Source organism: Hakea prostrata, chromosome 3, assembly GCF_041222555.1.
Source record: "Hakea prostrata isolate BN-2017 chromosome 3, UWA_Hpros_2, whole genome shotgun sequence".
Classification (NCBI taxonomy): Eukaryota; Viridiplantae; Streptophyta; class Magnoliopsida; order Proteales; family Proteaceae; genus Hakea; species Hakea prostrata.
In genome coordinates this window covers 23,465,532-23,487,366 of record NC_142602.1, presented here as the reverse complement: position 1 = coordinate 23,487,366, position 21,835 = coordinate 23,465,532, and the positions used below count along the sequence as shown (strand labels likewise).

Genomic DNA, 21,835 nt, shown 5'->3' with positions numbered 1-21,835 from the left:
TTTGTCAAGTTTCTCAGAAGCTTCCTCCAGAAGCTTTGTTGGGGCAGCCCAGAGAAATTATCAGTATAGATTCTGTCTTAGACAAATAATTAAATACAGACATAATTAGTTTTGCCCGGAAAAAGTTAATAACTAACTTCCAAAACCAGAGCTGATCGTTCTAGATTTTATTTTGTAGAGGGTAAAAGTAATGGGCATAAGATTTGTTTAATCCTTGAAACGTCATCTTCCTCCAATTATTGTTTAAGATGAAGTTGATGCCAATGGAAGACCAATGATCTTATTTGACATAAGGAAATGACAAAAGTTTTCACATATGACTCACTCAGGCATGAAATTATTTGTACCATGGAGAATCAGAAGGGTGTTTATTTAAGATCATCTGCGATGTTTATTAATTATTTAGGGCTAATCATGAGTTTATTGTATGTTGAATTTAGTTTTCTACCGATTATTTTGTTTAGAAATTTTATATTTTTAATAAAAATTTTACTTTAATTTCAATTATATGTAACAACTATTCCTTGGTGATGTAGTCAAGGTGTGTAAGTTGCATTGTACGATTCCAAAAAATCAAAAGAATTCATCTTAATTATCCCAAAAAAATTTAATCCATCTGTTTGTAATCTAAAATGATTTATGACACCAAATAATTAACATCACCACATGTGATACATGAATCTTTTCTTCCCTAAAATACTTTGTCCAAATCCTTCCAAGTAACAAGTGCTAGTGGTGTTCTCTTTCGATGAAAAATGGAAAAGAAAAAACCCACGTGCTAGGCGGCAGTCTCTCTTACATTCTTTTATGGGCGGCGTCTCTTACTTAGGTCTTCTAAACCATTAAACAACCCATTCTTAACTAAAATTTTCATCAGTTTTATTTGGTACAATATTTTTTTTGGGTATAATATGGATTTAATTATCTAAACTTATTTCAACTCGGGTTTAAGAAATCAGATTATGTTGAAGGAAAGACATTATGGGGGTGCTAACCCATTAAGTGTGCCTTCGATGGCTCGAGGACCTCGAAATATGTGTTCAAAAGCCTTTGGCCGGTGGACATGATGCATTAGAAAAGAAAACCATGTTGACAATGTAGCCTTCACGGCTTTTTTGACTAATATTTATGTGAGGTTGTCTTTTACTTCTATTCTCTATCTTATACTCCAATTATTTATTCTTTTAACATTATTTAATATAAAAAATTCCCAAGACATGTTTACCTAAAAAATAATAATAATATAAAATAAAGTCCCCAAGACCTAATAGTTGTGGGTTAAGTTTTTACCCATTATTGGGTTATTTTAGGTTTGGTACCCTAACCTCGCCTAGGGCTCTTGACTATCTTGTGAGAGGGTTGTCTCTTTTCCTCAATTTCGGGTTGTTTGGTCCATTTAGGTCTTTGGATGACTTTGTTAATTGAATAAGGCATATAATTAATCTACCAGTACAAAAAAGCTCCCCACCAGACACATATAATATAAGAAACATTGTTAATGGCATCGCCTATTTGAATTTGAATTTTGATTATACTAGAATCAACTTAAACCCTAAACAATTAATATGAATCAACCACACTCATGAATTAGAATTTAATCACCATAGGTGGTCTAGCCTTTAGATCTTCACGAGAGAGTACCATTAGGATATATTATTGGTTCTCTTCTTTTCCTGAAGAAGTTCACTTTTCACTTTTTTCTTGGATGAAACCTTGAGAAGTTTACATCAGTTGTTCCATCTTTAGTTGAATGTCTATTGATGTAGTGGAAAAGTGACCTCAATGATATTGATTTGGAGCTTCCTTTGGTTCAGCCTATCTTTTTCTTTATTTATTTAGTATATCAATGCCAGTATTATGGGTTTTACAAGAGTGCAGGAAAAAAAAAATTTCTTGACTCTAACCAAGAGGAAGAAAATTCTCAATTCTCTACAGGTTTAGATTGACATAAACATAAGAAGATTTTAATTACTGGAGCTATCTTGGTGGTTGAATTCAAATCTAAAATTTGAAACATGTCAAATCTAGACCATTTCAAGGTTTAACCTCACGAAAAAAGATTTATTTAGTTGGATCTAGTCTTTCTACACCATAGGTGCCGACAGAATCTCCACACCCCTTGCTCATCATTCCAATGGAAGGGAGCCAAAAATCAAATGCTAGACTTTTCAGCTCGTGCATGAATGATTGAACGATTCCCAGGTGTAGCATTAAATGATGAATCTATGCTTCTTTTGACTTCCAAAAAGATGAATGTCTTTCTCCCTTTCCCTTTAAGTTGTTCAATTTTTCTTTTTTTCATTTCCTTGCCAACCATACGCACCACATACTTGCCAAAGAGGCAAAACAGTGATCAGAACTTGAGATTTATGTCTCAAATCAAAGGTAGGTGTGTTCTGAGACTTTTAGAAACCCATGTGTTTTCTAAGAGTCAATGCCTACTAAACCCTTTTAAGTGCGTTGTGGAAATAACATACACAGTTGATGTATCCTTCATTTCTCATCTATAAAAAGCCCCCCAAATAATTTAACTTGGCTTTAAAAGAGAGCCACACACTGAATGAACTCAAAGAAAGTAATCCAAATAAATTTGCAAATTTCTTAAGATTCACCCAAGTAGCAATACAGATTTTGAGGGTTAAGACATTTACTTTATGCCTCCTATACAATGTCGTCTTATCGGAGTATGCAAACTGACGACCGTTGTGCATGAATGGAAGCTCAGGCAAAACGTAACCAGACTCCTGCAAATCTTTACATCAATTGTGCACTCTCATTAATTGATACCTGCAACACCTAAAGTGGTTCAGCTAAAAAGACAAACTTCACTAGAACTTTCAAATTAAAGGTAGACCTAGGTTATACACAGGTAGCATTTAGTTTGTTGCCAGACTTAGTGGGCATATTGCCCACATCCCTACTCATATATGGCAAGGACTAAGACCAATCTTACATCTCCATATACTAGTGCAAAAGTTGGAACTTAAGAAATGAGCTCAATGAGAATTCTACTGGACAGCGAAAAAATCAGGATAGCAAATCCATACATCATTATGTGAACAGTTGAGGTTGGGCAACAAAGTTAACAAATGGAATCCCTTGGGACACCAACCTTTCTAATTCCATGTCAGAATCCTCTCTTTTTTAAATACAATAGTTTGATCATATAAGTTGGGTTTCCAATGGTCATCATTTCATTTGGACAGGTATCTCAGAACAATCAACAAATAAAGCACATTTCCTACAACATGCAAGTAGGAATGGTATTCAAGATGTTAGTATGATCAGTTGAAAGGGTGTGAAAAATACAGGCATGAAAGAACAAAGGGAAAATTGCTCATAAAACCGTTGTACTATGCCCGTATGATTCTCTCCCACCTTTGAAACAATTGCTCCTTTAAACCTGATGGTGTTAGTCTGCGGGTGGTGGTTGAATGCAAAAGTCCATTCACCCTCACCCCTAACCTCCAACAAATAGGAAAAACCTGAAACTGAAATACCCAAACCAGTCCTCAGTGTTGCACTTCAACTGGTCACTCAGGCAAACAACAACTTCCGAAACCAGTGAACCCACTGCAGTCCTCTGTAGGATGGTTGCAGAGTTTACCAAAAAAAGGGAGGGAAGGGTGGGGGTCCATTTAAGCCTTCCTCAATCTTGCTGTTCTAACAGCTACAATTGCTTGCTCTACAGTATTTCAAAGTATGAAGCATTGTCAACACTTTCAAAGGCATCAAATGAATCTCAACATCAAAGCCTCTATCAACTAAGCCCAGATTGTCAAACTCCTCAATGAGGGCAAGGCCCTACAACATCAAATGAGATGCCAGTGAAGTCTCAGATCCATTGCCAATGAAAGCAATAGGAACCAAAGATGTTTGGAATCTCCAGGGTAGTGGAGTTCTTGGCTTCCATCATATCCAACAAGATCCAAGCTTTTGGATGGTAGAGGACGATGAAGGCATGAGTTGTAGTCCCAGTGATGAAGCACTATACATTCTTCATTGTCTCCAGATCTCAGATGTTGGCCTTCACAAACTTATCAGCAAAAATGTTAGGGTCTCATATACGATTTGTGGAAGACAGTTGGGAGGTCTTTCATCACTGAAAATAGAAACACTTTCCTTGTCTCAGTCATATTAGGTTTTTCATTGCCTCTGGCATCAAATTGCCAATGCGAAGACAATGGAGGGGAAAGGAACAGGGAAAAGGAAATTGGTTTTGTCATGGCCAACGGTAATAAAGTCACTTCACTGCCCTTAACCGGTAGATTTTAGGTTCTTCTTCTCCTTTTTTTTTTTTTTTTTGGGGGGGGGGGGGGGACCGATGATGTCTTTACTAAACAGTGACTAACAGTAGTTAGCAATCCTAAAATGCAGGGAGTCTCCGCATGTAAAAGTAATTTTCCCTAGAAAAAAATAAATAAATTTGGTGTTTGACATCCAGTATGGCTTCGCCTATTGATGAAATTGAATGGCACAATAAAAGATTCATGAACTTGTACCCTTTTTATCAGGGTTAAGGTTTAGTTAGAGTTAATACCGAATAAAAGCACCCAACTGATCTGAGATTGGACATGTGTTTGAATCAACCAAGTACTCATCCAGTAAACAGACAGAACAATTTTTCAAATGCCTTTTTTTGATAAACAATTACTTTGATGCCACAAAAATTCAGCAAGGTAGCAAACTATTGAGAAAAAGAATTTGAAGCATGTAATAATAAGTGAAAAGGGAATACCAAATTGACTTGGAACCATTACATGTTCAAAGAGCCAGCTCTGCTTGCAATGCAGCAAGCTCGTCGTCCTCGGATGTATTCTTTTGAGCAGCTGGGCGAGCTGGTATCCTGCCGGCTGGAACTTGCACTGGAGCTGCAGGTGCAGTTGTTGCAGGCTGAAGAAGCTGTTCTTCCAACTCAGCTCCCTCCAATTCTTCAAGCTCTGCTTCAAGTTCATCCTGCAAAAAATGGAAGAGTGCATATCAGAACAAGGAGTGATTAAACGTAATGGGTTAAAGTTCCAAAAGGGATGGAAATGTAAGGGATAAAATTTTCAAGTGTGCATACCTCATCGAAATCAGCTGCTGAACCAATGGGAGCAGATAGTGCTTCCTGAATCTGCTTCATGTTCTCTGTCTGCTCATTTATCTCATCCATTGTCTTGTCAACATCATCAATATTCCTATCAAATAATACACCATTGTTAACATGGGACTGACAAAATGAAACTTCTATCAGGTTGGAGATTTACAAATTACCAACAAATGTAAATACACACAATCCATCTCAAGGATGTTGAAAAATGGAACAAAAGAAAATGCATGATTTTCCACTGAATTATACACTCTCCATCTCAAGCCATAACTTATTTATTAAACCAACCAAATACTCAACATGCAACAGTCTTTCCATCTGTCTTCAATAATATTTAGAGTAGAAAGAAAATGTCAGATGAATGGAGAATAAGTGTGGTGGTCTTAAAATACAACAATAATGGTGATACTCAGAGACACAATAATTATACAGAGGCATAAACTAATGAGTCCTTCAATGAAGTTATGGGAGAAGGTTATTGATACCCACCTAAAGAAAGGAAACTACTATTTTGGAAAACCAAGTTGGCTTTATGCCAGGTAGATCCATGATGGAAGTTATATTCTCACTTTTCAGGACTCATGGAAATATATAAAGAGGGAACAATAGATCTCTATATGGTCTTTATTGACCTAGAAACAAGCCTACTATATAGAGCTTCTGAGGGAGCTTATCCAGTGCATACTAGAGAAGAAAGAGTGCCATGCAAATCAGTTGGCATAATTAAAGGGTATATGATGACATGGTGACTAGCATACAAGTGGGGGATCAAGTCAGTGAATTTTCAAAAATTGCTTGCCGCTTGGACTATATCAAAGGTTGGCATTGAGCCTTTATTTGCAAGAGCTAATGGCTGGTTTAACTAGAGACATAGAAGATGAGATTCCATCGTGTATGCTTGTTCCTAATGATAATTGTGTTAACGGGTGAGACAAAAAGAGGGACTAACACCAACTTAAGAATGAAAAGGCCTTAAGAAAAGTTCAACAATGATACAGTATATGGTGTGCAGCTTTAGTCACACTACAAAAGTTAAGTAGGTGGTTAATATGGATGAAAAGGTGAAATCTCAAATTTATTATTTTAGAGATATGGGCTAATGTCATGAATAGAGGAGATGCATATGACAATGTTTCCCAATAATAATACCAAAAAAAATGCATTACTGCCTTATAGCCGGCTATGATGTGCATGTCGAATCTTGAGCAGTCAAGAAGTGACACACAGAAAAGCTAACTGTGGAGGAGAAGAGAAAGTTTGAGATGGATATGTAGAAAGACTATGGGAGGAATGAACATATAAGAGCTCAGTTGGGAGTAGCCGCTATATTTGAAAAGCTACAAGTTGTAGGAGGTGGCATGGTCCTGTTCAGCAAGGACACAGGATGCTGCAATTCAGAGTAATATGATTCAGGCTTAAGGAACTAAGAGTGCCAAGGGGAGGCCTAAAACAAATCAACTGAAGTTCTAAGGAAAGACACACATGAGATAGGCCTTGTATCTTGTATGACTTCAACCAGACCTGGTCGAAGAAAAGGCCCATGTAGCAATGCCCATTTAGTGGGGATAAAGCTATGTGGCGGTGATGGTGGCTGTTGTGAAGACAGAAAAACACATTTAGCTTTAAATGAAGGCCTTTCCACACCAAAAATAAATAAAATGCAATGAGATTCTAATTCCCTGGATGCAATAGAATTCAAAGAGATGGAAGATCCCAGAAGGCACAACTGCTTGCACAAACTCAAGAAAACAATCTGGGTACTTACGTTGCTTTTTGCATAGCTTTCATTGCGGCTGCACCAGTTCGCAATGCATCCACAGTTTCAGTTGTTGCTTTTGCACCTTCTAGCATTATCATCTGAAGTTTCAACACCAGGACACAGAATTGAAGTTCGATTATATCAGACCAAATCAACTAAAGCTATTTCAATTCTAATGATTTCAGATATTGAAATTGCAAATGCACCTGATCATGGATGCGCAATTGGAAATTTCCCAGCTGTTCAACCTGTTGTTCGTATAATCTCTTCCTTTTCAAGCATTGTATAGCCGCTAGATATCAACAATAGTGTAAAAAAGTCAATCAGGATCCAATAAAAAAAGAAGAAATCTTTATGAGCACATATTGAGTTTAATAACCAAAACAAGGTGAAAAATTAGAGCTAGAGACCTGTTACTTGCTTCTGGTTTATAGTAGTCATAAATGAAGACCTTTTGATGATACTTCTAATTCAACATCATGGGTTCATTTAAATTTTTTATTTTATTTTATTTTATTTTTGCAACTTATTGTAGTGACTAGAAATCAAATTTCACTGGGATTATGAAATAGCTAAGAAGTTATTTCAATTTTGAATTTGAAATTGCATTTCTCATGCTCTTTGGTGTGTCAGAGTGATTCCACGAGGACATCCAGAATACTATCAATCATATTGGATTCTATTCCTTTCTAACAATCATTTTCCAGCTGAATCAAATCCTCTTCCTCTCATTACACTGCTATGAGCCATACATGATTCGATAAAATCAATAAATGTCATCAGTAATGACGATGATGTTCATCAGACGTGCAGTAATCATAAATTATTGAACAAAATCATTCTAAGCATTAGGTATGTGACTGGTCTATTCTCAAGATGCTTCTGTTATGGACCCTTGGATCAAGCCCTAAACAGATTCACTCAAATGCATAAACTTAGAATTCAAATCGTATAAACAAGATCTGAAGGCAAAGTGTAAATAGCCAATGCATTACACTCAATAACTGAACTCCATTAAAAGACTCCCCAGACCTTAATAAACTCTTCAAAATGCCCCAAGTGTCTTCCACTTTCCGCATGCAAGTTTGCCCCCAAACAAAAGACTAATTCCTCCCCTTTCACAGTCCTTCTATTCCCCTCAATATAGCCCCCACAAAATCCCAACAACCACAATCGTAATAAACTATTTCCAATTATTGGAATTGATCCCCTAAAACTCCTTATATTTTACCTCTAAGGAGTGCACCCCTCAATATGGTGTCCTATCAGTTTGTCTACACTTAGTACTCCCAAATACAAGGGGCGGTAGCTGGGGCAGGTGGAAGTAATGCTCACAGACCTGAAACCCACACAAATGCACTTGTCATTGTGTATTTGATCGGTTTGTACTTTCTTGCAAAGCGAACAAAAGCGCCCTTTAGTTTTATTCTGTGTTTTGCTTTGTGAAAAGGTAGGAATGGGTTAAGGACGTATCGCTTCATCCACCTCTTAAGCACTGTAGGACTTGTGCCTTATATATTTAAAGCATAATCTGTTCTGTTTTTAAAAAGCCCATGTGGGTCCTTTTACACATAATAAGCTCAGACTAAGAAAGAAACTTTCACCCCAAAAAAAAGAAAAAATTCCAAATGGATAGCTTATTAACATTTGTGATGGAGGCAACCAGAATAATTTCCACTCTTGACCAAGTTTTGTTTGTTGACTATTTTCAATGCAATCCATCCAAAATTGTAACTGAAATCAGAGTCATACCAAATCAGCCCTAAGCCCAAATAAGTGGTAACAAACTAAAAGTACCATAAACATGATGCTCATGCATGCATCAACAAAATAAAAGGATTTGCATCAGTAGGATGGGCCTGGGTCAGCTGCAAATATAAACGGAGCAATATCAAACTACAACCTAAAATATATAAAAACTTAACTATGTCTTGGCTACAGAACTTTATGGTTGCTTACTTGCATTCTGGAACATAAATGTTTTGTATGCAACGCCCAGAAATGGAATAGATTTCTACCAACTAAAGCTGTAGGGAAGTTTTGCAAGCATACCCCTTTTATTCTTAGCTCTAGTGAATTCCTTTGCCTTTTCGACCTCGTTAGAAGCCTTCTTCAATAGGACTTTCTCCTTTTTCTCTAGCATTTCAAGTGTCTACACAGTACACAGAGTCACTATTACTATAAGCATCAGAAAATCAGGATATTTATGAAGCACAAGAAGTATTTCCAGAATAGAGATTCCAGTATGCCTGTAAGACAAAACTAAGCAATAGCAACAATGCTGGGAATAAGCTGTTGGATTTTCCAAGTTAGAATCAAATGCAATATGTGGTTGCATCCAAAGACAGAGTTTAGACTGCTGAGTTGTGATCTCCATATCCTCCACAAAATGATAAAGTAGAATAAAATGTTGATTCAATCAAAATTTTCATAACAAGGACTGAGTATCAAAATATGAGATATACATGCAACAGCAGACTGATGGACATTCATAAGAAATTAACAAGTACAAATGTCTGGCAAAGAGAACATTGACATGAAGCTCACACAAACAACTCTAATGACAACAACTTAATAATTTTTTAAGCTCACCAATATAATGGGCACAACAAGCTGTTCTTTATTTGATTTTATTTTTTGTGTAAAAAATGCAGAACAAGCAGTTCAAAGATGGGTAAAATAGGTGATTCTGACAGCGGGCTATAGTAAACTGTTCATCTATCAGAAAGGTAAAATCAAAGATTAATCATCTATAACTGCTTCATTTGAAGCAAAGAAGATGGAGCTGATTAATCACCCTTTTTTTTGCGTGGGCCCATTCATGTGTTGAAAGTAATGAAGCTAATTGAAGATTTTCTAGTAGTTTCTTATGGTCTTTCAGCAAGGCACGGCTGAAGAAATCTGGTGATGTAATTGGCGATGATTGTTTGAAACTTTAGAATGACAACAGTAAGAGGAACTAAGGTGTCATGAGCGCCACAAATTATGATTAGTAGCCAACCAGCATTTTCTACTGTAAAAGAAGGTTTATTATTTGAAGCTAAACAGCTAACTTTATCCGACCTCCAATCTACAGCAAGCTACTATGTGCCATGGGTTAATTGAGAATGCATGGGAACCTACTTTTTGCAAATTACATGTAGTCGCCTTAGAGAAATTTCTTTCCAAGTCAATCCATAATATTAGAATAACTGAGATTTCCGACGTGAAAAATTAATAAAACAATTACCACTCTCTTCCATAGAATCGAGTGAACTAAATTAGTTTAAAAGCCCAGACATGAAAATTTAATACAAACAATCGCCACCTCTTTCCCCCTCACACAGAGAAAACTAAAATTGGATAGACTACACAACCAGACGACCTTACATGGAGAAAAACGCTAAAGAACGATAAAAGAATTTCAGTAACAAAATAGAACGGTTACGACTAAAAACGTAATCAGAATATGATCGATCACCCTACCTCATTCAACTTATCTAATGTTGCTACAGCATTTGTTTCCTGTTTAGGCTTGCCAAAAATCCGCGTAAACATGATCGATATCCTGAGTGGAACTTCCTACGCTGCACCAAACCGAAGGGGAGAGAGAGGATGAATAAAAAAAGAGAACTTCGGCTTCGAATCAAAACTCTACGGCTTAGTCCATGATCTAACCACGACAAAATAACAAACAAGTAATAAGGAATAACTTTAATCAGAATTCAAAGGAGAAAAGGTGCAGACCTGTAAATCAAAAACTATGATTAACACAAAACGATGATCGTAACCCGGAATCGATTGATTGTTGTAGGCGAGACTCAAGTTTTGATGTCGAAATGAATAATTGATAATTGATGCCGGCCTCAATTAATTTCCACGAGAGCTGACTCCGCGTCGAAATTGGAATTGCAAATACAGCGAAGGCAGGAGGAGATAAGAGGGATCTCGGAGTCTTCCGCACTGCTTCGTTCGTCAAGAATTTTGTATGGGTTCCTTCGCCGAGTGGTAAACTATTCCAAGTCTTTCCTCTATTCATTGTTGGGACCCACGCTTATTCTGATCCTACGGTATCTGTTACAATCAGGCGACCGAATAATATATAAGTATTCCGAAATATATATAATATGAATGGGAGAAGTGATTCTTTGAACATAACACTTGGCAAGAGTAATGGGGATGTGCCACATCAGAAGATCGCTGATCGAATGGTTGTCGTCCACGTGTTGCACTCAAGCCTAATGGGGATTTGCCATTCTGGTCATGTCATTGACTCATTGGGTTATAAATAAAAGGGGGAAAAAAAGATCAGCTCACTTGAGAACCAGAAATGGACTCGTTTACATATTAGATCTTTTGGTCCAGTTTTGATTATACTTAGGACAATAGTTATTTATTTCGTATCCAAAATTATTCGGATGAAAAATATTTAAAATATATATTTTTTATTAAGAGCTTTTTATATACCGGAATGGGCGTGAACCCAAGACCTCTGTGGGAGATTGGGCTTTTAACCACTTTACTAACTCACTATTAAGGGGCGTTGGTTACAGAATCTTTTCAAACTCTCGGATTCAGGAATCGGAATTACCCGTTGGTTGTAAAAATCTCGATTTATGAAATCTAGAGTTCACTTTTACACTAAAAACATGAATATGTGATTTATGGGTAAGGGGTGATAGGATTTCAAAAAACAATATATTTGCACATTTACAAAAATCACGTCGATCAAATAGTTTTTTAGGATGAATCCCCAGATTTCATTCTACAACCAAACATCTAATTTTATAAATTATAATTCCATAGATTTGAAATCTCTAGATATTTGAAATTTTCGGACTCATGTAACCCAACAGGCCCTAAATAATTTAATGAGTTAATTTATCAATTCAGTCAAAAGAATGGTAAAAAAGACAAATCAAATTCCGATCGATAATTATTTGTATGCTTAGAAGAAAATTGGAGGAAAATTCAGATGTCTAACTTGAGCAGAAGTGGTATGTTAAACTAATGCCCAACAAAGTAGTTAATTATTATAATAAAAAAAATGGTTTTAGACTTGATGGGTTTAAAAAGTGATGAAGAAATAGAGAACTCAATCTCTCGACTTTGTTTGTAGTTCTCAAATTGAGAATCTCAATCAATCAATAGAAAGAGAGTTGCATCGTATTATATAGAAATCTTTTGTAGATGGAAGAATGAAGAAATGAAGAATCAAGTAAATGTTGGAGCTTTACTATTTGTAATGTCAAACAAATAAATCGCAGCCTAAACCATCAAGAGATCAAAGCCCAAGAGTGTGCAAAAATTGTTTGTAGAAAATATGTAGAAGAAATAAGAAGAAAAGATTAACCCTAACGTGTTTGTAGGGAAAAATCAATGATTTTTTCCTTTTCTTATATTGCTAACTTGGCCGAATTATTTGCATATAATTTGGTTTTGCCAAAATTAATTGTGAATTTTATGTGAAAGTCAAGAATTTGATTGAATCAATGAAAAAAAAAAGTGGATTCAAGAGAATAAATTGTATTATTCAGATTGGAAGCATAATTTACAAATAATTAAATAACTATGCTCAAGACTCACGAGGACTAAGGACTTGTTTGATAACCCATTGGAGAACACTTAATGATATTTCTTTTTTTTGGCCAAATTTAACTGTTTTCTTTTATGAGGTTCATCCGAGCTGGAACAACTGCCGACTTGCAACCACGCATTACATCCTGAAGGCGGTTAATGCGAACCCATGAACTAAAACTTGGAGCCCCGCTTCGGGAGGTAGAGCCTTTAACCCTTTACTAACCCATCATTGGCAATATTTCTTACCTCAAAACAGAAAAATCAGCAAAAAATCATTTGATGTAACCATTTTGTTTTAAAATTTATGAAAAACAGTATTTCTCAAAGCAAAAATTAGATGTTGGTTGAGTTTAATTGAAACATGTTTAAAAGAGATATTTATGAAATTTGGCATTCTAACTAACAATAGTAATTTTCATAAATTTTATTAAAATTTCTAAATTTGTTTCAAGAATAAGTTTTTATCAAGTTTTAACGAACACCTAAAAAAGCATTTATGCTTCTAGAAAAACTCAAAACCGTTTCTAATGTTTATTCAAGCATAAACATTTATGACCATTTGATAACCTACCGGAAACCAATTTCTAATGTTCCTTGCTTTGAGAAATGAAAAAATCTGTCGAAAATTGTTTGATAATACCATTTTGTTTCACTTGATTTTTACAACGTAAATTGAAATTTATGAAAATTTATACTTCGAGAAACACTTACGATTTGTTGTGTCTGTTTTTTTCAGAGTAAAAAATGGATGTAGCTTGCATTTAGGTGAAATAATTTTAAAAGTATTTATGAAATTTGACAATCTAAACATAAATACATGATAAAATCCTCTCATACATTAATAGAACTTCGTGGCAGGGGTTTGACGAGAATTGAAGTTGAAGTCGGATTTAGTAAAGTTGTAGAAATTCAAATGTCTATAAATGTCGTTTCAACTTTGAGAAGTAAGTTTTATCAAACGCGTAAAAAAGTATTTTTTATTTTTTATTTTTAGTGGGTCATCAATCAGGTCCTTAGGAGTTATCAAATGGGTTCTAAACTTCTAAATCGTTAAGGACCGAACCGATAACCCACAAACCATAACCGGATTCATTGACACCCCAGCTTCTATTAGTTCATGCCTTCCTGGTTTTAGCTAATTGGTTCCCGGTCCTCATTCCAAGTTCCCAACTGCCAAAATCGGAGGGGTTGTGGCGGTTGTCCCATTGGATTTACGAGCCTCTGCTCTCCCAACCCTTCCTCCTCTACCGGCCAAGATAAACTCATACAAACGCTGTTCGTTTTACGTTGCTATGATCAAAATCAAAATTATCGGATCTGAACTCTGAAATTTCAGCTTGTGCAAGAATTATTTTCCCGTACGAAATCCGCACAAAGTACATCTTGCTTTCTCTTGCATGCGTGTATTTTGTGTCGTTTCGTGTTTTAATTCTTTAAATTATCCAACATAATTTCCTCGCAGAATATCAGAATCAGCAGATCATAGCAGATCATCTGTCTTGGCTGAGGTTTCTTCGTCCTTCTTATTTGTTGATCGGCTCACCTTGCTAATTCGGACATGGATTTCATGAAAATTCTTGATCAAACCGTTCGAGAAATGTGAGTCACCGTAAACATATTTAATGCGTTTCGGTCGAAATTAATCGATGGATTATTAAAAAAAAATAAAAGCAATAAGACAGGTTATTTTTGTTCTTTTTGTTTTACCCTTTGGTTTCCAATTTTCTGCAGAAAGAGGGAGGTGAATATTAAAGTTCTTAAGGTTCCTGAAATCGAACAGAAGGTAAGCTGCCAAACATTGAATCAAATCGTTGTTTATTGCTCAATGCACGTTGCACCATGATTTATTGATGTGAACAATTTTTTTATTCTTAAAAAATTACAGAATGATATGCATGTGAACTGTAGGAACGAGTTATTGTAATTATGTACCCGTAGAGTTTTCATTGAGTTTAAGTTCGGAACATTGTATGCATGCTTTCCTCCCCTTCCCTCCTTTTTTTTTTTTTCGCAATGTTGATCTTCAAGAGATCGATGCAATCATAGCTGCTCTGGTCCGTTGTATCGGTAAATTGGGCTTGATCTTATTGGCTATGCACAATTCTTTGCGGGAAACAACTCTATCTGCTGCTCATTGGTGCTCTTCTTGCGGTCTATCACAGTCCCAGCATTAACTAATTAAGATACTAATACTGCTACTGTTTTTTATATTTAGATATTAAGGATTAATTTGATATGCATCTACTTAGCGACAAAAGAAAGGGGTTGGAGACTCAAATATGCCTCAATACATCTAACAGAAACCTGTCAAGGTAGACATGTACGACTCAACTGCACTCAATTAAGCCAATCCATCAGATATAATGTGTCTTTAAAAGTGAAAGTTTACTCTGTGCATCAATAATGGAATTAGTCTCTAGACAATTTTTTTGTAAGGAAGAAGATTGTCTTGTTCTATGAAATAGAGGAAAGGTGATACTGGGAAGAAAAGCTATGGAGTATTTTCTTCCAAATCGCTGTTATTTTCAAATGATTATCATTGGATATCCAAGATGAGTTGAGGAGGGAGTCTTTTTTCACACAAGGTAGGATCTGACAAAAGTCACCAGGAGCTTGCTTGGATAAGGTTATGATTAGTGATCCAGTTTTATTCACTTCTTCTCCTTTCTGCTGTTTTTCTTAGCTTCTTTGGCAATATTTTCTGATATTGTTCCCTACGGAATGGGAGAATAGTGAAGATGTCATTCATGGTAGTTGCTCATTTTCCCAGGTACTAGTGTTTGCAGAAAAATGTTGATAGCACTATTTTGGTGGTTTATTGGAGGGTCCTGTGCTTAATTATTCCAGAACAGATTTAAAAAGGTTCACTTAGTAATTTACAGTACTAGTACAAAGTTACTTTCAGGGTTGTTGTTCTGGATTAGCTTAGAAATGTTGATCTTTGTTTCTGATACTAGGATTGTCATTTCATCAAATATCAGATGCATTGACATGGATGCACCATTATCAGTATCAAAGTGGTATGGTTTAATCAGTCTGTGGATAAATATCTCTTAAGAGGGGCAAAGCTGTATCACATGTGGTTCTCATTAATTCACTTGATTTGGTTTTGTGAGTGACTGAGCCTCTTTTATTATGCCTCACAGGTTCTGGATGCAACTGATTGCGAACCTTGGGGTCCTCATGGAACTGCTTTAGCGGAGATAGCACAGGGCACCAAAAAATTGTATTACTCTAATCTAAGTGTGTCCTTGAATACTATCCTCTGCTTATTTGATTCTACTTTTTGCTGATATATATTTCTGGAATGGCAATTTGTTGTTGTTGCATTTGCATGATTATTATGGCACAATGCAGTACTGAATGCCAGATGATTATGAATGTACTCTGGACAAGATTGACTGATACTGGTCGAAACTGGCGCCATGTGTATAAGGTAGTCTACTGTTGCTATTATGTTGTGTGATTTTTATCTTTAGTGTTCAAATAAAACCAATTTGTCTTCTCTTCTGTCCATTTATCTATGGATCCTTTTCTGGGTATTTTTGCTTATGTCCATAAAAACACCTTCTTCTGTCAGGCACTGGCTGTTATAGAATATTTGGTCGCACATGGATCTGAGCGGGCACTAGAGGACATTATAGAACATACTTTTCAAATTTCAGTATGGATTCTTCTTTACTACTTCACAGTTTTTTGTTGTGTCATTTTATATTCTATGTAGTCATTGATATTCTTAAGATTTCCTATTAAATTCTGTCTCTCTAATTTGGAAACATCATATTGGTAAAGTCACTCTCAGGTTTTGAATATGTTGAACCTAATGGAAAAGATGTGGGAATCAACGTAAGAAAGAAGGCTGAAAACTTGTTAGCCCTTTTGAATAATAGGGATAGAATACAAGAAGCTAGGGAAAAAGCTTCTGCAAACCGTGATAAGTGAGTTCATCCCTCATATTCTGTGATTATTTATCTAACTTGAATTTCTTCACACTCATTCTTCTGATTTATACTTTCAAAGTCTGTAAATTAACTACACATGTTCATTTCTGTTCAGGTATTTTGGACTTTCATCAACTGGAATAACATATAAGTCAAGTGCAAGCTCATATGGTGACTATGGTAGCAGCAGCTTCTATAACACTGACCGATATGAGGGCATGGGCAGCGTGAAAGAGGGTGAGATGTTCAAGGGCATCTACAAAGACCGATATGGAGAAAAAGAGTTTAGCAAAGACAGCCGTGACACAACACAAAGGTGCATTGCCAGTGAGACTGAAGGGAACACTGTAAAGAAGGGGTATGCATGTTGAAACATATTAATGCAGTCTTCTTCTTTATCAATGAGCGTAGCCACTTAGTGGTCTAGAAACCATTCATTTTCTTTGTTTTATATTTGTAACCATCCTACGTCTAGCAATTTCTTGTCATTTGCAAGATTCATTGCATGTTTCTTTGGTATGAATTGGTTGCTCTTACATGTTTTTGTTGATTGGGGCTGTAGCTACCGAAAACCAAGAAAAGATAGTTCAGAACAAAGATAAAAATGCCATGAAGATTGGGGGATGCGTTTGATAGTTGCAAGTTGTCAGCAATTTATTTTGCCTGTTCTAATTGTGCATGTGAATTTCCGTGTCCCTCTTGTTTGTACCTGTGTTATACAACACTCTCATAGTAAATCTTCCTGGTTGTGATAATTTGGTGTTACTAATATCCAGAGTTGTAAGGATGATGCCTTGGTCACCTCGTAGGTGTTTCCTTGATTGCAGGGCCCTTCCAATGCCTTGGGTTGCATTGCATTTTTACAACCCACAACTATGTTATTATTAGTTTATTAAAAAAAATTTAAGAAAGGGTATACCATGTGCACGAGGCTCTTGCTAGTGTGGAGTCTGCGGAGGGCTATAATGTATGAAAGCTTTACCCTGTTTCATGGAGAGGCAGTATCTTACTGAATGTTTGCCTCATGCCTATGCATACTCCAAACAATGGATTCTCAGCAGTTGTCAGTTTGCCCTAATCAGATTTTTTTACTTTATGTGTGTCTGGGTGATCAGTTGCTGCACAACATTTAATATCTAATCACAGATGTTGATCTTTGTAGCAGGGCTCGCAAGGCTTTGTCATCAGGCACTTCTGGTGCACCATCAAAGTTAAATCATCATGATGACAAATACTCTGCACCTGCAAGTAATCTTGATGATGATTTTGATGATGATTTTGATCCCCGAGGAACCTCCACCAGTAATACCTCAGGTGAGCATTTTGAAGTGATTGTAATTATTGACTTGTTCTAGGTGAGTAGAAGCGAAAGCAGATGGAATAATTATGTGTTTCAGTTCATATTTTGTATTTGTTGTGTGCACAATCATGATCAGATGTCATCAAAAGGACTAAGCTATTAATATATTTCATCCATCCATTCTCTGTAACTGGGCAACCTTCCCATTTTCTTGGACTTAGTTTTTTCTTTGAGTGTGGGGAAGAGAAGTGAAAAAAGTGATGCTTTGATAAGCTTCAAGATCAACATTTTTCGATTACAGCAATAAATGGATGCCGCACTTAGGGTTTGTGATGGCACTCTGGTGCCTTCATGATCACACAACGTCCCTGTCATAGTTGCATTTTCTGCATCTTGTGTCTAAATTTGCACAATTATTTGGTGATTTGAGTAGTATCAACACTACTTTCATCAAATATCAGAAGGTCAAACTAGAATTCAATATGTGAACATTATCCTTTTATGTGACAGGATTAGCAGCTGCAAGTGTTAACCAGACGGATTTGTTTATTGACCTCATGGACACACCAACATCAGTGCCTCCTCCAATGAATTCAGTGAACACCAATGCTAAGGCAGAGGTTGATCTGTTTGCAGATGCAAGTTTTGTATCAGCCTCATTGAATGCAACAGCAGAGGCAGGATCTCAGTCTCAGGTCAGATTTTTGTCTTCCTGTCATGTCCTTGGAGGCAGAAAGAATTGAATGAAATTATCATTTACCCTTTGACTAGGAGACAATACATATTCCATTCATGCTGTTATCTCATGTTCTGATCTCCAATTCTCCAAATATTTTTGTAAGTCTTTTCTCTAACAGGAGAAAGCACTCTAAACGTTCTAAATAGGTTGAAATTTTGACCTATTAGGACCAAAACAGTGCTATTATATGTCCACTGTTTGTATTGAAACCAAGTTTGGCTGAATGCCAAAATTCTAGTGGCCGTATTATCAATTGAACTTGCATTCCTACTGGGTCAAACCCAGTTTTTTTTATTCTTCCCGCAACCTTCATTAAAATATTCTGCAAAATTTAGGTGGTTTGACCAGAATGCAGAGTGTTGACCAAGGTTTTGGACTCTGGTCGTGTATAGGAGAGCACTTAATTTATACTTCTTATATCTCTGAATCGAGGAACACTTTTTCTAGGGAATTTTAGATGATTTTTCCGAATTCCCATGTTATATCCTTTGTAATGTAGCTAAATTAGAATGCAGTTTCTGATCATTGATATTTGGATATATGGTTGGAGCTATTTTTTGAAACCTGTGACATACCTTTTGAAAAATCTTTAGTTTTCTTTTTTTAAACAAGATTTTCCTATTCGAAGGGTTTTGTGTCCATAAATTAAGATTCTTCAGGCATTGAAATACCAGTACCAGTTATACTACTTAAGGCCCATTTCCTTCTTGACCTGTGAATTCATTGTTCTTTTCATTATGATTTTGACCATGATCCCTTTGTACAGGGGAATGTTGATCTATTTGCCTCCCAGCCTGCCTTTCCTTCGACTCCTCCTACCACAACAGTGGATTTATTTTCTGCTCCAGATCCATTCTTACAAAATGAAAGCAAATCTCCACATGCTGACCTGATACAGCCAGAAAACTCCACTGTTGATCCCTTTGCGGCACTGCCATTGAATAGTCTTGATGGTACCAACATCATTAGTTCTTTAACTTCTGCTGGTCAAATGCCAACTGATTCCACCCAGAATGCTACCAATGATGGCAGTCTTGCCAACTTGAGCTCAGGACCAGCAACAGAATCTAAGCATCCACCGAAGAAGGATACGTTCCAGGTCAAGTCTGGAATTTGGGCAGATTCACTTAGTCGTGGACTGATCGATCTGAGTATCTCTGCTCGTAAGCTCTCATTCTTTAACTCTGATTTGATTTTCAGTTTCATATTAAGATGTGTTGCTTACATTTCATGCAACTTTTTCAGATTTAATTTTTCTCGCTTCTCATTGAATGGCTCAGATTATTGATTTTTAATTTATTGAGTTGATATTATTATAGCACCACTCCTTGTGTTCATTCTCACCATCCAATGGGGAAATGTTAGAGTTTATATAGTAAGGGTATTTTAGGAACTAGCTGTTGTCTGGTTACCATATATTGTATTTTTCACCTTCTACCATCCTAGGGGGAGGTGTATGTTAATTCCTTTTCTTTTCATTAGTGAAGTAATATAGGTGTTTGGAGAATCACTACACACAACAGCCCACCATCTTCTCTACTCAGCTCTTCTTCTTCCGATCATGCTAACTTCCAACTGTAACAGAGACTTTCCTGATCTCCTGGGCTATCATCCTCTTTCCTCTATTCTCCATTCCTCACTTGTCTTCTTTCATCGGCCCACTTTTTTTCCTTTCCCTTTATGAGGACCTCAGTTTTCCTACTTTGTTTTGAAAAAGATGGATATAGCTGACTCCATTTAGTTGGGACAAGACTGAATTCTTCCGTGGATACTATCATTTGCAGTCGGATTTGATTTGGTTTCAATGTTGCTTGTAGATGCTTCATAATTTAGTAGAGAATAAATGTGGCTTTTGGCTATGGAATCATAGTATGGATGTTTTATTGGGTGGTGATAATTGAGGCCTCCCAAAATATCACCCCACCCCAAAAAAATAAAATAAATAAAATAAAATAAAAAAGAAGAGAATATTGACATCAAATGTTATAAAAATGTAATCCTGATCTGGCTTGAGGCCTGATAGATCTTGTTTCAGATCCTGGAGCTCGTACTGAGCCCAAGTTTTAGCTGGTTCAGGCTGTGACCTTGGTGCATGCATATCTGTTCTGTCATCTAATTTATGTATACGGAATGGAGAGATTGGTCAAGCTTTGAATACTGTGGAGGACTTTGTCTGAGTAGTCTTAAATTTGGTTGTGCAAATGTAAGTCTACATGGACCATTTTATTAACTTGCTCCCTGTTTATTTCATCTTGGCATTTCAATCCAATCTATAGCCAATAAGGTATCTCTGGCGGATATTGGAATTGTTGGCACCATCGGTGATGGATCAGATGAGAAGGAAAAGACACTGCCATCCGCAGCTTACATGGGGAGAGCCATGGGCATGGGATCAAGTCTTGCTAGATCTAAATCGGGGTTCACATCTTCATCAGGTTTTCCAACCCTCAGCCAGCAACAGCAGTTTGGTAGTTTCAAGAAGTGAGGGATATTTCTTTCTCCCATTTTTTCTCTTTCTGTTTGGTAAAAGTTATCTAAGCCTTGTTCATGGTGTGCTTCATATGATATTAGCAAATAAAAATGGTATTTTGACTGATAATTGTGACCTGTTAACTGTTAAGTAGGGCATCAGCCCAGCATTTTGTCATTATGTCATTATGTCTTTATAATGCTTTTATACATGACTTGTCTATTAGTCTTTAGGATGTCTGGAAGTAACAATTTTGCACGACCATGCATTAATGAGGAATTTTCCAACCAACGTGGTTAAATTCATGACACCTATCCATTCTAAAAACTCTGAAAATGTAGGAATCCATAGTTTCTCTTTCCTCATTCAAAATAGGGTTTTGTTTTTAAATTGGACATGTATCATGATGTATTCCAACCCATGAATCTAACTATATGGGTTGGAATATTCCTCTCCTTGTGGGTAGAGGATCCAACCCTGCATTCAGCAATCATCAGAGTGGATATGGTCGTTCAAATTGGTGACTCTCGAGCAGCAGGCCTTGACTCCAAGCATGAACAGTTAGTATGAAAGAGTCCACATCACTAATGGTTGGTCTTTTGCGTATTTCGTTTTGCCGTGGGCTTCAATTAAAATCCCAAGTACAGCAGAAGGTGGGCTTGAGTACCATTCTTACCCAGGTGTTCCCTCAAGGCATAAGGCACCGCAAGTCCCTTCATGCCTCGTGGTTCCTCATGGCTTTTCTCTGGTGCTTCTATCGATTTGATGACTACATTGTTTGCCATACGGTTAGTCTTCCTAATACAAATTGCTAGTTTTAGCAAATAATCACTGAGACAAGTCCCTCTCATTCCATCAAACTTACCTATTCATCTCTAAAGACAAAACAGATACCGAACAAAGCAGCAAAAATCAGAACATTACCACCATCAACTAGGACAACAACAACAAACGGCAAAACAAGAGAAGATCACA

At 36.5% G+C, this 21,835-nt stretch overlaps 2 protein-coding genes across 6 annotated transcripts; one reads left to right on the top strand and one right to left on the bottom strand.

Annotated features, from left to right (window-relative positions):
• Positions 1-2,449: 2,449 nt before the first annotated feature.
• LOC149021726 (vacuolar protein sorting-associated protein 32 homolog 1-like) lies at positions 2,450-10,832 on the bottom strand. 2 transcript variants are annotated; one of them, XM_089149922.1, is made up of 8 exons: positions 10,578-10,832; positions 10,317-10,417; positions 8,904-9,003; positions 7,058-7,143; positions 6,858-6,949; positions 5,066-5,180; positions 4,739-4,956; positions 2,450-2,787 (listed from the first exon to the last, which is right to left on the bottom strand). In XM_089149922.1, exons 2-7 carry the CDS (start codon positions 10,386-10,388, stop codon positions 4,765-4,767), a joined length of 657 nt encoding a protein of 218 aa, XP_089006048.1. In that variant the 5' UTR covers positions 10,389-10,417; positions 10,578-10,832; the 3' UTR covers positions 2,450-2,787; positions 4,739-4,764. The 2 variants fall into 2 exon arrangements, with proteins under 2 accessions (XP_089006048.1, XP_089006049.1); XM_089149923.1 differs by having other exon boundaries at positions 2,451-2,787; positions 4,761-4,956.
• Positions 10,833-13,537: 2,705 nt separating this feature from the next.
• Positions 13,538-21,161, top strand: LOC149021725 (clathrin interactor EPSIN 1-like). Of its 4 annotated transcripts, none has more exons than XM_089147171.1 (12): positions 13,538-13,768; positions 13,873-14,009; positions 14,142-14,193; positions 15,557-15,636; positions 15,768-15,846; positions 15,991-16,074; positions 16,203-16,348; positions 16,467-16,709; positions 17,514-17,665; positions 18,162-18,346; positions 19,157-19,553; positions 20,667-21,161. In XM_089147171.1, the coding sequence occupies exons 2-12, from the start codon at positions 13,969-13,971 to the stop codon at positions 20,873-20,875; spliced, it is 1,668 nt and encodes a 555-aa protein (XP_089003297.1). In that variant the 5' UTR covers positions 13,538-13,768; positions 13,873-13,968; the 3' UTR covers positions 20,876-21,161. The 4 variants fall into 4 exon arrangements, with proteins under 4 accessions (XP_089003297.1, XP_089003298.1, XP_089003299.1 ...); XM_089147172.1 differs by having other exon boundaries at positions 13,538-13,786; XM_089147173.1 differs by having other exon boundaries at positions 13,538-14,009; positions 17,517-17,665.
• The last annotated feature ends 674 nt before the right edge of the window (positions 21,162-21,835 follow it).

Bases quoted from the DNA above. Each gene is read 5' to 3' on its own strand.
- LOC149021726 (XM_089149922.1), bottom strand. From the start codon at position 10,388: ATGTTTACGCGGATTTTTGGCAAGCCTAAACAGGAAACAAATGCTGTA. The intron at 9,004-10,316 runs GTAGGGTGATCG...TGTACTGTGTAG, and splicing joins CATTAGATAAGTTGAATGAG to ACACTTGAAATGCTAGAGAA. The intron at 5,181-6,857 runs GTAAGTACCCAG...ATTATTTGATAG, and splicing joins AAAGCTATGCAAAAAGCAAC to GAATATTGATGATGTTGACA.
- LOC149021725 (XM_089147171.1), top strand. From the start codon at position 13,969: ATGGATTTCATGAAAATTCTTGATCAAACCGTTCGAGAAAT. The intron at 14,010-14,141 runs GTGAGTCACCGT...AATTTTCTGCAG, and splicing joins GATCAAACCGTTCGAGAAAT to AAAGAGGGAGGTGAATATTA. The intron at 16,075-16,202 runs GTATGGATTCTT...ATATTGGTAAAG, and splicing joins AACATACTTTTCAAATTTCA to TCACTCTCAGGTTTTGAATA.